Source organism: Vulpes vulpes, chromosome 5 (assembly GCF_048418805.1).
Source record: "Vulpes vulpes isolate BD-2025 chromosome 5, VulVul3, whole genome shotgun sequence".
In the NCBI taxonomy this organism is placed as follows: domain Eukaryota; kingdom Metazoa; phylum Chordata; class Mammalia; order Carnivora; family Canidae; genus Vulpes; species Vulpes vulpes.
Genome location: NC_132784.1, coordinates 99713731 through 99730545, shown reverse-complemented (window position 1 = coordinate 99730545; position 16815 = coordinate 99713731). Strand labels below are relative to the sequence as shown.

The window sequence follows — 16815 nt, the reverse complement described above, 5'->3', positions numbered from 1 at the left end:
TACTTACCACACTCTAAGGATTTTAGTTATTCTTTAATCATGTATTATTATATATATATTTATTAATATTATAGATTTCATGTTGAAATAGCTTTAATCTTTTATTAAAATTCAATGTTTTATGAAATGAAAGCTATTAATAGGTTATGTAATCCATAAGAAACAATATTGAAAATACATATATATATATACTCATAAAAATTCAGAAATAACAAAAACCTACACACACCAACAAAATCATAACTGATCTAAATTTGATTAAAATATCAGTAGTTAAGTGAAGGTGTACTTTCCTGAGACTCATGTTAATGTGAAGAAGGTACAGAACAAATGCTCTCTGCATTTTGCCTCACAAGTGAAACTCAAGGACAACTAGAAAAGTCTAGAAAGATATCAGAGAAATCAGATGATAAATTCTTGTATTGAGAAAGGCAAAGACTTTCTTAAATGACTAATAATACATCAACTGAAGAGCAGGCTGGGTTCTAGTGGCGATAATTCATAGTAATACACAAAGCACCATAGATGCTTTCAGGAAAATACTGAAATCACTGGTAATAGAAGTAATGCAGATGTCTATTTGAAAGAATAATAATAAATAATAAATTAAATAGAGCCACTTGGGTGGCTCAGTTGGTTAAGAGGCTGCCTTTGGCTCAAATCATGATCCCAGAATCCTGGGATCCAACCCTGCTCAGCAGCATGTTTTCTTCTCCCATTCTTCTTTCTCCCTCTGCCCTCACCCAATCCCATGTTCTTTTTCTCTCTCTGAAATCAATAAATAAAATATTTTAAATTAAATTAAATTAAATTAAAAATAAATAAATAAAAGTCTTCCCAGTTATGTAATAATAGTTTCTTCCAAAAGAATTAACTAGTCATTTCAATATAGTATTTGTTTTGGCAAAGTTTAACTGTTACATTTAAATTTGTCCTACCTGATTCCTCAAAGTCACTGTTGTAGGCTTTCCAGGTTTCAGTTATTCGAAGAAGATTCTCTTCCATGGCTTGAATGTCCATGGAGGGGCAGTTGCATTCTGGAAATTTGGGACCACACTGACACCAGCAATCATTGTCCTTGCAGATAAACTCTCCCTCTGAATTGCAAGCAATGTAGCTCAAAGCTGCTTGTACAAAACGCTCCTGAAGATAATCTGGAAGGAGGACTTGTAGCCCTTAAAGAACAAAAAAAGCACATACTTTTTTTGAAAAAGAAAAAATATATATAACACAGTTTTAAAATATTCAAAAAAGGCCAAAAATTTAATATACAAGTCATGGATTTAAAACTATCATTAGAAAATTATTTAAGCCAAAAGAAAAAAGAAAAAAAAAGAAAATTATCTAAGCCAACAAAATTTCAACATATGAGGGCTCTCCGCACTGTCCAAGAATCCTGGAAATTATAGATTATCTGATTTTTAATAATTTGTTTAATTGTTTTTTTTCTTTATTTTTAAAAAAATTCTTACTTAAAGTTTCCCAGTTAATATACAGTATTATATTAGTTTCAAGTGTATGATATAGTAAATACAATTAGTAAAACATAGTAGAACAATTCCATACATCACCCAATACTTATCAGGGCAAGTGCACTCTTTAATTGCCATCAACTATTTAACCCAGTCCCCTCTGGTAAACATGGGTTTGTTCCCTATAATTAAGAATCTGTTTCATCCTTTGTTTCTCTCTCTCTGTTTTTCCCCCTTTGCTCATTTGTTTTGTCTTTTCAATTCCACATATAAATGAAATCATATGGTATCTGTCTTTCTTTTTGGTTGGCTCTTTCACTTAACTGTTTAGAATATTTGGATACCTTTACGAAGGAGATAGATGCTAAATTGTTTAGAATATTTGGATAAATCTAAATTGTTTAGAATATTTGGAAATGTTTACTATGGAGATTGATCCTATACCTTTAAAAAGAGGCAGGCATTTATTTCCACCATTTGATTTCAAATAGTTTTCAATACTTTCATTTTACTTTCGGATTATCAGCCCATATTTACACAGATATTGATGAGGGAACTGAATGCAAGCTGAGGACAAAACAGAAGCTGAAGCCCTGTAACCCTCTGCCCCCAGGTGGGATATGTGTGACATTCCTCCAGGAAGCTCCCAGCTATCTTAATGTTAATACCTTGCTAGAGGGAAAAACAACCTTAACTTGACAATGACTAGGCCTCCAGTATCCTGTAGGTCCTCTTTAGCATGTGAAAATCCTTTTGAAATCTCCCTTTTCCTTACTTCTCCTAACTCCCAAATATATAATCAGCCATCCCTCACAAGCCTGGAGCAGCAGCTTTTCCTGCCCATCCATCCTGTCCCCATACTTTAACAAAACCACCATGTTACAACAAAGACAGCTCAAAAATTCTTTCTTGGTCATGGGCTCCAGATCTCATCCAAGCAAACCCCACCTATATTCCAAAACTACATCAGATATTATGATACAATAGACTGTGGCATTGGTAAACCAGTTACAAAATATTGATGATAATGTTTACCTCATGTCATTAACAACACGTAACTTAAAGGACTCTATTGTTCAGGAATGATCCCTAAGACTGACTACAGGGAAGCAAATGGATTGCTTTCAGTTGTTTCACAGGTCATGTCCTTACCATTTATTAAGACAGCCCCCGTTGACATGTTTCCTTACTTTTCTACATGGAAGTTTAGTAAAGTTAATATCTCTTCAGAAAAAATTTAAAAATGAAGATAAGGCTACATGATTAATATTTAGGGTTCCCTAATGGTTTCATATTTATTCTGATATTTCAAGAAAATATAGCTTCAATCTCAGCATTTTTTTCTACATAGGAAAAATAAAGCTAAATATTCAAAGTGATCAGTAACAAAAGTAAACATAAAAGGAAAAATTTGGCCAATATCTAATTGCTATTTACTACAAAATTGGATATTTACAATTGTGTTTATCTCTGTATCTATAAAAGAAGAAAACTTACAATCTATAAAACCACACTAAAAATAACTAAGGGGAAGAAGTCTAAAGAGCAACTGCCCAAAACTTTGGTAATTTTTAACATTACAGGGGGCCCCTGGGTGGCTCAGTCAGTTAAGTGGCTGCCTTTGGTGTAAGTCATGATCTCAGTTCAGGGTCTAGGGTCCTAGACTCATCTTGGTCCTACCAGCCCCCTGCTTGTTTACTATAAGGCTATACATAATCCTTTGACTTCCTTGTGGCCTGTGAAACTAGTTTCTAATAAACTATTAAAAATATCAAAAAAAGAGAAAAGAAAATTTATTCCATCAATGGATAAAATAGGACACAAAATACTTTCATGAAGCAATATCATTTTATTTTTATTATAAGCAAAAAACAACAACAACAAAAACATAGTGAACTGTCATTAACAATTACTTTAAATCCTCTATTTGATAATAAACCAGCCCTTTGTCAATTTTGTTGAAATAAAACATTAGGAAGGAACTGATCTAGAAAAATATTTGTTACTCAATCATATGAATCATTCACATCTCAGCTTCTGGGAATTTTACCAAAAAGTTATTATCAAGACTCAATAAATGACTTTTCATTATACCTTTACTCTTTCACTCAGAAGTACCTTGTTTCAAATGTTAAATTCATAAGGGGTTGAAAACATTGGCATATTATTAACCTCAATACATATTTTCTAATACTTCCATAAGGGTTACTTTTTGTCATATACCTTGCATATATAGTAACCAATATTCTGGAGTTGTAGATAAAGCTTTTTCAATTTTTGAACTGTCATGTTTGTAATCTAGTTGGCTAAGCAGATCTCAGGGTCAAACAAACAGGTAAATCCAGCTTACTGCCAAAAAACATTTGATTTCATTTTTTAAAATCAGAATTAATGTACTATGTGCATCTTTTTGATATCTCACTTCTGAATGTTTATTCTAACATAGTTAAATCATGGAATTTTGTTCTGTATTTGTTGCCTAATGCTTTTACCTTTAATAAATCTTATTGATGTTTTCTTTGCTCTGATGAAAGTCTACTTTGAGACTCCAGTGTTTCCAATTGCCACAGAATGACCTAAAATCTTTTATATCCTTCATGTGTCATGGTACCATCGATTGAGAATCTAAAGCTTGGCATTTTTTTTAAGTGGAAAAGGGCTACTATTAAAAGAGTGGTTGAAAATTGAATCAACATAAATGTTTAGACCATAAATATAGATGAAATTTGAGACAGAACGCAAGGGAAGTTAAAGTCTCTAATACTGATTTCCTGAGATTATCCTTGGAGAAGTCTTTGAACTACAGAGTAACAAATAAAGTTGTGATAGACCATTGAAAATATAGCCCTAGGAAACAGAGACAAAAAATAGCGATGCAGATCTCTGTGTTTCTCACATAAACTGGAAAAAAAAAAAAAAAAAACAACAACAGCTATTTAAAGAGGAATGTTGCTTCACTTATTCCTGTGTTAATTTTTTTTCAAGATACATAGGAAGTTGAGCTTTGCCTTTATAATATAATATTCTGAAAACTAAGCACTATTTCACACAAACAGCAAAAATTTAAAAATCAGGTTAATAAATATTAATGGGTCAATTAAATAAACATATATTGGATATATATATATTCCTTATTCTTTTTGATGAAACTTAATATTCTGCAGGCAAATTGATCCATACATTTAAAAGGGAGTAAACAGAATTACAAGTAATATTGGTCGATTGCATTTGTTTAAATTAAAAAAATATTTCAATAACTTAAAATCTAGGATTGATAATGAGAAATTCGATGGCATTTAAAGCTCAAATTTTTAAGTATCTTCTTTGCAATTTGTATACAATTCAAAATAGATGAGATTCATTTATTATTTACCATATATTTTTTTTTTTTTTTTTTTTTTTTTTATTTACCATATATTGAAATAATGCAAAGCTGCTACATTTTCCAAAATTGAAAAGTTGAGGAAAAATGTCAGATTTTCTGGAACTTGTAAACACTCTTATGTAAAACTGAATAATGTAAATGCAACTCTAACTTTTGTCATTAAAAAAAAAAAGTAGACGATGGAAAAGCTAGACAAGGGAAGAATAACTCAAAATTATCCCTTTGATCAGTCAACTTAATTTAGACAATGTGTCATCAAAGACTTTTCTGAACTTCTTCAACTAGTACATATTTAAATATGTTTAAACATGAGTATTCATAGCTTTCCCTACCTATATGAATAAGTCCACACATCAATAGCCTATTTGGGAGCAGTATATATACCTGCTACAAGTTGTTTAATAATCCTCTATTGAACTATCTCACAAAATATAAGAATAGAAAAAAAGGTAAATTATTACCATTATCATATTATCCATCATTATAATGGAAATATAAATATTTTGTTAATATATTCCCAAATATGTTTCTATCTGTCAGAGGATAAATGCAGTTCTAGCTAGCATATTAGGTTATATTTAAAATATCAACAGTTCATGCTCGTGTGCATAAATATTGTTACACCTTTTACTAGAATTTATGAGGAAAAGGTCAAAACACAGACAGACCTAGGAAAGAATTACTGCATATTGAAACAAAAATTACTGTATGGAAGTAAAATACTATCACAATGAATTCTCAATTACTATATATAGATTACCTAACTTAAGAAGCAAAGTGAATTTTTAACATTTTCTTCATTTGGTCTAGAATGTTAGTATTGGTTAGAAATTAGGAAATTAGCATTTTATGAAATTTTAACAGCCTAGTTCTGCATATCCAGCTAGTATAAAAGAACAACAACAATGACAGCGACAGCAAAAAGAAGAAGAATGAAAACACAACTGGATAATTATTATCCAGACTGATAGAGAATTAATGAAATTTTAGCCACATACCTTGCAACTGAATCTTATTCTCAGGACTTTGAACCAGAACAGAACTGACTGAATCTAGGTTGTCATAGTTACTGCAGCCAAGAGGACCAGTCCGTGTTTCTGTTACCTGACAAATAAAACATCAACTTTATTATATAAATCAGAGTTTACCATGTTCTTCTGGCCCAATGTAGTTGTCACGCACTGATATTATACTCTGCTGGCAAACATCACTGAAAGGCCTAGGATCTGATACATACCAACAATACACACACCTAAGCACAGAGAAGACAAATAACTCCCTTTGTCTTCAATTCCATTTTCTTCCCTTTGGCCAGGCATAAATCTTCTAGGAGTATAACAGAAGCCCTCTTTGGTCAAAAGCATCACTCACCTCAGGTCATTGATTTTACCCAAGATATGACAAGGGCATGCTCCTTTAGATAGAGAGCAAGTTTTGACTCATATGAGGATTGTTTTTTGTTTGTTCATTTTTCCTCAATAAATCAGATCTGTCAGGCTACTGTCTAAAAACTTATTTTATTATTTTATTCTACTTAAAAATCTATAATTTTCCTGTCTTATATGGTGCCATCAAAGTCCAAACTCTTTTGCTTGGTTTCCATCTATCCCATTTCCCCCCAACAGGCATAAATTGCTCTCCAGCAGGACATTCTTAAATCTGTCTTTGCTTATTCAATATCCTCCACTCTCGCCCCTCTTGTCTCCTCTTTGACTAATTGAGTTTATCTATCCTCATGATTAAGTACATTTTCAAACACCCACACAAAGTATTCGTTAATGACTTCCACTTGTGTTTTTCCTCCCGTTTCTATAAAGTTGTGGTTTGTAGTGCTCAGCCCTGGGAATAATTATGGAATCACATATTGCCGACTGATTTTTCCATGGATGCCTCAGGATGTATTGCATCAGAAGATGAGGAGGAGTTTAGTCAATTATGGAAGACTAGAAGCGTATTCTCAGTATGATAAAAAAAAAAAACCATATTTTAAAGCAGGGGAATATCATAATGATCTTAGTATTTTAAAAAGATACTCTCCACTCCACAACAAGAATGGTTTGCAAAAAAATAATTCAGGTAATTTCATTTCACCATTCACAACTCCACAGCGTCTTCCATCTTACTGAGAGTAAAAACCAGAGCACTTCCTAGAACTACAATATGTCACATTATTCTGTTATTCCTGTTATCTCTGTGAACTCATCCCTTCTCCTGTTTTCCTCATTTACTCTGCCCCAACTACATTGGCTCTTTGCTGTTGCTTGAACATATTCTTTATCTTCTTGCCTCAGACTTTCTTTCTCTTTCTTCTTTTTAAAAAAGATTTTATTTACTTATTTGACAGAGAAAGCGAGAAAGAGAGCAAGCGGAGAGACAGGCAGAGGGAGAGAGCATAAGCAAGGGGAGAGGCAGGCAGAGTGAGAGGGAGAAGCAGGTTCCCCACTGAGCAAGGAGCCCCACCCCAGGACCCTGGAATCATGACCTGAGCAGAAGGCAGATGCTTAATCGACTGAGCCACCCAGTGCCCCAACCTCAGGATTTCTGACATGCTATTCCTGTATCTGGAATGCTAGTCCTCAAAATATTTTTTAAGCTCACTGTTTCATTTCTTTCAAGTTTTGTTCAAATGTCACTCTCTCAGGACTATTTGGACTAACCTATTTTAAATGAATACACCTCCCCATGCTTCACTCTTTCAACCATTATTTCCTTTCTTCACCTTGTTCTACTTTTTCCACAGTAGTAATCAGCTTCTAACATGCTGTATAATTTACTCATTTATTATGATTACTGCTGACACTTTTCATTGGAATGCAAGCTCCACAAGTACAGGAAATACTGCCTATTTTGTTCAGCATAGTGTCTACATCACATATCAGGTTGTAGTGTAAGCCCATGGACATTGATTAAGAGAAAGAGAAGGGGACAGTTTGAGGGGAAAATCATAAAAGGAAGACATTAAGACCATTATCTAGATGACAAAGACCTGATTGAAGCAGTGGCAATAAGACTTATCTGAAGAAGATGGATTATGAAAAAGTTAGATCTGGCAAGATTATGAAATATTGAAAATATACACAATGGAGAGAGGGAAAGGCAACTGAGATTTCTAGCCTAAGCGATAACATTTAGATATGTTGCAAATAGGCTCCACTGGAGAGAACATATAAGAGAGCATGGCTTGGAGCATTCTGACTCTGAAAGGCATAACATTCTCCATTGGAAACATCCAATAGGAGTGACAGTGCAGATCTATTTTTTAGACATTTTGTCAAAGATAAGATTACTAACTGAGGAGTTCAAAACTTACAGGTAATAATCAAAGACAAAAAGATAGATATGTCAACTGAGATTCACTGAGTGAATGTACAATTTGTATCATGACAACTCTATATCATATTTTGTAAAGAACAAGTTCTTAAAAATAACAAATATTGACTATGAGTACATGCAGTTTATCATGGGGAAGACAATACTTTTCCCCCGAACATTACACCAACTTTGGATACTCCCTACCACTGTTCTCTCATGGTGATACTGACCATCACTTATTTTGTTCAGGGTAATCATTTCTAATGTTGACATGTATAACATACATGTAAGTGTGTGTATATATAAATGATATTTAAATATAAATGATTATCAACAAAAGAGTAATAAGGGGATTAAAAGTATCAAAGGAAATACTTCGGGTTTAAGGTAATTTAAATCTTCATGTTGTCCTATCATGTAATTTTATTGTCCCTCAATACACACAAACACACATACACACCACAGTAATATAAACAAATTCCAGTGCTTGTAATTTTAAGGAAATTTTTAAAATAAAATTGGCTTCAGGCACACATTGAAACATATGACATTGAATATGACATCTTGGAAGTTGGAAGACAATCTTGTAAACACTTAACACTTGAAAGAGGATAAGTAGCATCGCTCCATCTCTTTACAGACCTTCAGTTATATCAAGTTACTGTGGTCTTGAGAAAAATGCAGGAAATTTAAATAATGGTCTTATAAATTTGGAGGTTTGAATATATCTATGGATCTATAGATTGCTTTAATCTGTCACCTTTCATGATATACAATAATATATACAATAATAAAAATCTAGCATATCCTACATATAATTTTACTTTGTTTTTTATCATTCACCACTGAAATTACTGATAATTATCTGATTTAATATACAAATCTACAAACTCTGGCACAGTCAATAATGCAAACTCCTTGTTTTCAATTGTTTTATATTTAAAACATCTACATGTCTTACTAGTGTCAGCACTAATAAATGCATCCATGCTTATTTTGTTTTTTCAATACTAATGAAATAAATAAAAATGAAAAGAAAATTGTAAAAGCCAATTTTTTTGTATAAACTCTTCAATAGACATATTAACTCTACCAGATTAAATTATGCAGTTGTGCCACAGACAGCTTGAACTTTTGTCATCAGCTAATAGATGAATATCTGATAGAGAGGTCTTCCTACATAATGTAAGAAATGAAGAATGACTTGACAGAGAAACATAAAAATGAATAAGACTGACAGGATTCAGTATTTTAAGATTGATGTATCAAATGAGAAAACAATTTTTAGTTATTTATTTTATTTATCTGTTGAAAGGAAGATGTTGAAAGGAAGATGTTGAAAGCAAGGGGATGTAGTCTTTCGGATCCAAAAATGATGCCTTTTCTGAGGTATTACTGTAGTTTGTGATTGTGACTGAGAACCATGAAGAAAGTTACATGTGCTTTGAGGGGCCTGGAAGGCTGAGAGACTGGTGTGGAGGACACAAACATCAAAGATATAACTCAACCAGCTGTAGAAAGTAAAATAGAATCTTCAAGATCAATTAAGGACAAGTTTGTCTTCAAAATATAAGAGATGTGTTCTTTCCTTCTATAACTGACTTATGTAAATTGTGTTTTAAGTATATTGTTAAAATCAAGAGGATACAAGAGATCCTTTCAACTTTTCCTGTATTGTTTTTATATTGTTTCATTAAACTACCGCATGATATTTTCACAGTTGGAGAATTTTACAGGGTGCAAAAGAAAAATACATAACCTTCCTGATGCAAAGAGATGCCTAGCAAGTAACTATATTAACAAATAGTATTGGTTCAAGTTTATTTGGATTAAAAGAAAATGATACAAATAATTCACTTGGAAATAAAAACCAATCCTTATGATTTTCTATCAAATTTCCCTACATTCACATATTCTAAAGATGATCTAATGCCCCAGCGACGCACTGGAATTATGAAATTAATTCAGTGAAAACTAGTTGAAGAAAAGCTCTCTGAAGCAAAAACAAATTTTCACATATTAAAAAAGTGAAGAAAGTGGGACAAAGAAGAGTAAACAAACAGAAAAACATACTACATTTCTAAATGAAAATAGTACTATTAAAGAGTTCATAATCTTCAAACTCAGATATTATATATTTAAAATATTTGCAGTCAAAATCATAGTAATATTAACTAATTAGAGGAAAATACACTTACGTGAACATTTTGGAGTCAACTATCCTAACTCCACCGCTTACTAAAGAGGAACCTATTCAAGTTTCAGGTTCTTTTGGGTGGAATAGCTAAAGTTTTCTTAACAGTCTCATGTAGTTGGGAAACAAAAATGAGATAATCCATAAAAAGTGCTTACCAAGGGCCTGTCCTACAGTTATTATTTCAAGGTAAATGTAAAGAAAGTGTAAATGTTTACTATTAAAAAAGCAAAAGCACAATAATATCTCAACTCTTGGAAAGTTATTGGAATTATCTATACCCAACCTCTCAATCAAGATTATAAGATCCTAATACTTTTCCTGACTCCAGTGTGCTGAATGTTAATGCTTTTCTCTATAAGACAAAGGGGCCTAAATTTTACAATACCTTAAATCAAACTCACCCATGAATGAGAGTATGTAGAAGTTTTGTACAAGATCATATGAATATGCAATTAGAGTATAATATTGTAAGAATAATCATGACAAGACTAAACTAGAAATATTGGCATGGGAAAAAATAAGAAATTCGATTACAAAGAAAAGAATAACAGCAGCTACAGTGAAAATAGGGTAAGTTTTCTCATCTCCAGTATAGAAGACAAGGAGTCTCATATGATTATATGAGAAAATTTTCATCTATGTTAAGTGAAAAAAGTAAACTTTTTTCATTCAGTTTCAGAATGAAACTCTATTTCATTCTGAAAAATGTAGAGCAACATCAGGTTCACAAAGCTATATATAGTGAATGTATATATACTTTGTAAAATTATACATATACACCCACTATATATAGCTTTGTGAACCTGATGTTGCTTTACATTTTTCAGAATGAAATAGAGTATTAGTTTATCATTTTGACTAAACTGATTAAGGTTTATCAGCAAGTCGATAACATGCATGATCATATGAATAGTATATCCCTACTGAAAAAATCTATAAATGTAGTTTTTTTTTTTTTTTTTTTAAACTGTAACCTTCCTGGAAATTTTTTTTTTTCTTTCCTGGAAACTTTATCTGAAATCAATAGGAAGTCTGTCTCTCTGTCTTTCTTTTTTTCCTTCTTCCTTTCTTCCTTTCTTTCTTTTTTCTTTCTCTCTTAAGCTACAAAAAAAAAAAAAAAAAAAGACAAGAATGTGTTTATTCTCCATTACAATGACTTCTCATCTGTGAACTATTTATTGATCCTATGATAAGAAAAGAATATGGAATGGCTGTATCCTGTCCTAATGTGTCATTTTTAATGACAAAATTAATAAATGTTTATATTTGAAATTCAAGCAATGAAATAAAAACTGCTTTTCTCTGCTATCACATATTTACCCACTTCTGTTTACTAGACATGAAAATAGTTGAAATGAGGAGCAACTGCTGTTCGAGACCATTTTTTTATTCATAGACCAAATTTTCATATACTTTACATTTTTATAGTTCTTTTCTCTTAACTTTTTTAAAAAAATTAATTTTCTTCAAAGTTATATAAGAATATATTGAAATAGTTTATGAATAATTTTATATTACCATTGATTATGCATATGAAATAATAGAATATTGATAAGTACAGTGTAGCTCATTTACGAAGTTTTGCCCAGAGTTATTTAAAAATCAAATTCAATCAATTTTTAACGATCTTAAAAGGTCATATTTATTTTGTTTTCTTTCAAGGCTACAGTTATGACCATTCTATAATCTAAAAGGTAAACACATGATAAATCAATCTTCCACTAGGAACTAACTTGAGCATCCTTATTTTTATTTTGTTGAGTACTCAAAATTCAAAAAACACATTAATTTCACACTTATTTATAAAAAGCAATTAGTCATTTCCTTATAAACTCATATATATGAGTAGCAAAAAAGAAAAGTGCTATTTCCCAAGGGTAGGAAATTATTTGAGGGAAAATATATACTAAGAATTAAATTATCTCCCTCAAGATATTTTAATATCATAATACTTTATCTTACCACAAAGTTTTCTTTATGTTGTATTATGGCATTTATAAAATCACACTCCTCGGTTTACATTACTTACTTACTAAACTATAAACTCCCTATTCATAATCATACACGGTACTTGATACAGGGTAGGGAATTCAATAATTGTGAACTAAGTTGGTGGTTAAATATTTTATTTTTTTGTTAGAAATAACAAAAGAATGCTTACGTTGATTTATTAAACTTTTTGTGAACCTCTTGAAGAATATGCATCAGGGCCAACATATATAAAGTTTTAGAGCTATTGGGAGTCTTAGAAATCATCCAGCCGCAGCATCTCATTACACAAATGAGGTATCTGGAGCCCGGGGAGGTTATGGAGCTTGCTCAGTATCATGTAAGTAAAATTAGAGCTGGAACTGGGTCTGAAACCTCCTGACTCATCAGTCAAATACCCATTCTGAGCATCATACTGGCTTTCCAAGTTCTATACGTAAGTTTTTTTAAGCTCTGCTTACTTTGATCAATCTAATTCCTTCCTCCTCTCCCTTTCTATCTCTCCCTCCCTCTCTCTAGCAATAGTATTACAATAAATAACAATTTAACTGGTCTAGATTGATGTGTAGGTCAATTAGAATGGTGTAATATCTTGGGTCATTCTCATGAACAATAAATATTGCCATGAATGTGGTTCATGTAACTTTGATCTAAGGCCAAAGGAATTACCTTTTATTCTAAGTATTAATTTATTAATAACTTGAAATACAACTTCCAACATATGCTTATTCTACTCTACATTAGACTTTTGAATAGTAAAATACAAGTGTTGATTAATTTTTATTATGTTCTAATGTAGGATCTCTTATAGATGTATAGGGTTTAAGCTATCAAACTAATGAAAACCTTTAGAAATGTTGATACTGAATGTGTGTGTGTGTATATGTGTGTGTATATGAATATATGGTTGTAACCAATAATATATGATAATTATATCATGATAGGATACTAAAACTTATATAATTTAATATTTGTAACTATATAAGTTTTGGGGTATTATTTGTTATGATTAAATATATTTAATAATTTATCATGATACTAATAATTTATGGTATATAATTGTATGACATATATGATATTTGATTATAAATTATACATAAGAGTTAGCAATTACACGTATCATTTCCATTTTTTCAAAGGTGAATATTGAGTTTAAAGATATTTTTACCATTTATTTTTTCCTTTGCCAGTCATTGATTCTTATTTCATCCTTTCACTGAACACTTAACATCAAACTGCCATTCAGTGAAGTCTCAGTTCTTTATCATGCTGCAATATTTGTGGGGCTTAATATTTAATTAGGAAATGAATTTTCAAACATATTGTTAATCACAAACAAGCATATGAAAATGTTCATTTATTTTTAAAATTGCTTTATTTTATACTAAGTTATTATTATTGCTTTATTTATACTAAGTTTTCTGGGAAAGTATAACTTCATATACAAAATACTATATGCCTTCAAGTGAAAAATACATGAGTATATTGATACTAAATTTCATCTTCTACAATAAAACCCATTACACTAAGTCCATTACACACAATTAATATCATTATTTAAAATACATTTGACATTGTCAATTTCATGAACATGCTCTAACCATATAATAGAAGTTTAAAATAGTACATGATATATAACTAATGACTAGATGACTGCTATCTTTACATTAAAAGCACAAACACAAATCTAATACAAATTAAATGTAAAGGAGCAAAAACCTTTGTTGAATTATTTATCTATGCAAATGACTTTATGCTGAAAACTATTTATTTTAATTCTATTCCCATAATTTCAATAAATAACACACTTTTAAATATTAGAAGCATCCATTTTAGGGTTGCATTTTTAAAAGCTATCTAGAATTCATTCCCAAGGAGGAGCAAAGATATTTGAAACACAAAGATAAAATGTATGATTATAAACAATATTAAGTTACATATATTCATAAAGCATGTACAAGATAGACAATAAAACTATGAATTATAAAATGTAAGGAATGAGACATAATGTATATCAAATAATAGCATGTGAAATAAACTATTAAGTGTGAAGAGAGTAATATAAATACAGGGCACACATTTTATTTGGGGACAAAGCAGAGTATGTCTTCTTGGAGAGCAATTGCTTTAGTGCAGTGTTCACTTATACTTGCCACCATGAGTCCAGACAGTGCTATAATGACTGACCTATTTTTTTCATACGCTATAAATTACCCTTCATCATAATACACAAGCGCCCACATATAAGCCTGTTGAGAAAGACTGTGTATGTCCTTTCAGTCCCCATTAAAATATAAAATTACACTGGAGGTTAGAAAAAAGAAATGTTCTCAGGTTCTAAAAGTATCTATTCAGTTTGATGTGGAATAAGGTAAACTGGGTACAATTTAGTCACAACAAGGTTGCCAAATAGCATCAGGACTCCTTTATGTTCATACCATGGTTACTATGGAATTTCAATGTGTGGCTCTTGATTGGTCTTGGAGAGGCCAAATCTATAAGCTCACTCCTACAGATGCTGTTTTGATTTATTTCTTAAACAATGCAGAGCTTAAAATCACAGCAATTGGAAGAAACTATATAGCAAAAAAATGTTTCATTGGGTTCCTAACTACATATATGTGTGTGTGTGTGTGTGTGTGTGTATAATTTCTAGTATATATATATATATATATATATATATATATATACATGTTATATATACACACACACACACACACACACACACACACTTCGAAAATTGACACTTTCTAAAAGTGTCTAAAAATTGACAGTTTCCTAAAAGCTACATTTGTGGTAGCTATAACAATGATGTTACATAAATGGTAAATTTGTACTTCATTATATGAAGTCTGAAGGAATATTGTTATTACACTAGAGTTGGTTTAGAGTTTGCTGAATTATTCAATATTAATACCAAAAAAAAAACCCAAAACAAATAAAGTTTCACTGCCACAAGGCAGTTACAAACAACAAACCCATTGTAACCTGGTCAGGGCCGTGGAATGCCGCCTGTGTTCCAGCAAGTGCCATTAGACTGGCAATGCAGGTGTTGATGCCACCCTGGACCTGACCACCACTCCCCCCAGAGCAGAGATATTACATCTGAGGGAACTCAGGAGGCAGAAGTTCTTTTCTATTTCTTCACATAAGAATATATATATATATATATATATATATATATATATATATATATTCCAAGGAAGCATTCTTTACATGTATTTTAGAAATGAAAGCAAACAGAAGTAAAATATTTCAAAATGATTTCATTTTTTTTATTCTATGAATTGCAATCTCATTGCCTTTTAGTTATTGAATCTATTTCAGATGACTACCAACTTTGAAACACAATACCAAACAACCACAACAACAATTTCTTAACCCAAGTTCAGAATACAAATATTTTTTGGGGGACTAATGCAAATAAATCATTGTATAAAATGAACAGTTTTTTAGAACATTTTCAACAACGTTATCAGTTATCCTTTTTAAAGTAAAAACACAAAACCAGGAGTTGCTACATTCAATATAACAAAGACATGGGATTAGGGTAGGGTCCTCAGACCATATTTCTTTTCCCTTGGAGATAGTCATCTTTAACTGCAAAAGAACATGCATGGGCTATTTCTTATGGCTTTTCTTATCCCTTTTCCAAATCCCTTCTGTATCTCTAGATTCAACCACTCCAAGATATGCCTCTATGTGTTCTCTCTTTGATGAAATAAGAAAAGAAACAGACAATATACTGAAGATGTTATCTACTCTAACCTACAATTGAGCAAATGCCACCAAGTTCACAATACCTGTTGCCATGATGAGTGAGCAAGGAATTAAAGCAAACAGAGTCTTTCACTTAGTTTCTGTTTATAATTTTTTAAAAGATTTTATTTATTTATTCACAAGAGACACAGAGGGAGAAGCAGGCTCCCAGCAGGGAGCCCAACACAGGACTCAATCCCAGGACCCTGGATGACGACCTGAGCTGAAGGCAGACGCTCAACCATTGAGCCACCCAGGTGCCCATGTTTTACAATTTATTTTATCTGCCTATTTCTAATCTACCCAGTCTGCCCATTTGGTATGCACCAAGCAGTTAATTATGAGCGGATGCTTCAGATATAAAAATTTATCAATTGAATGATCTATTTTGCTTCCCTTTGACAAAATAACTAAAACATGTGCAGATGCAAATGTCAAGTATCGGAATAAAAAACCCTAACACCACATTGGAGAATGACGGCAGCAGAATCAAGGACACTGCCAATCCATCATGGCTTGTAGTGCACACAAAGCACAGCCTGGGACAATCTGTCACTGTCAAAATGCCAACCACAAAATGCTCTGCCATTCTGGGATACTGAAGCAAGGCACCTTGTTAGACATAGCCTTCTTTTGTGTTTAAAACATAATCAAACCATTTCATTATTTTTATTTTTTATGTTCTGTTTTACATCAGGAGT

At 31.7% G+C, this 16815-nt stretch overlaps 1 protein-coding gene across 4 annotated transcripts in view; it reads right to left on the bottom strand.

Moving 5' to 3' along the window:
• Positions 1 to 16815, bottom strand: part of BRINP3 (BMP/retinoic acid inducible neural specific 3) — a 381312-nt gene that overhangs the window by 115827 nt on the left and 248670 nt on the right. For all 4 annotated transcript variants that reach the window (XM_025991327.2, XM_025991328.2, XM_025991326.2 and 1 more), the window contains 2 exons: positions 5856 to 5961; positions 939 to 1175 (listed from right to left, as the gene is read on the bottom strand). In XM_025991327.2, the coding sequence (XP_025847112.1) occupies positions 939 to 1175; positions 5856 to 5961 (343 nt within the window). The remainder of the gene's footprint in view (positions 1 to 938; positions 1176 to 5855; positions 5962 to 16815) is intronic.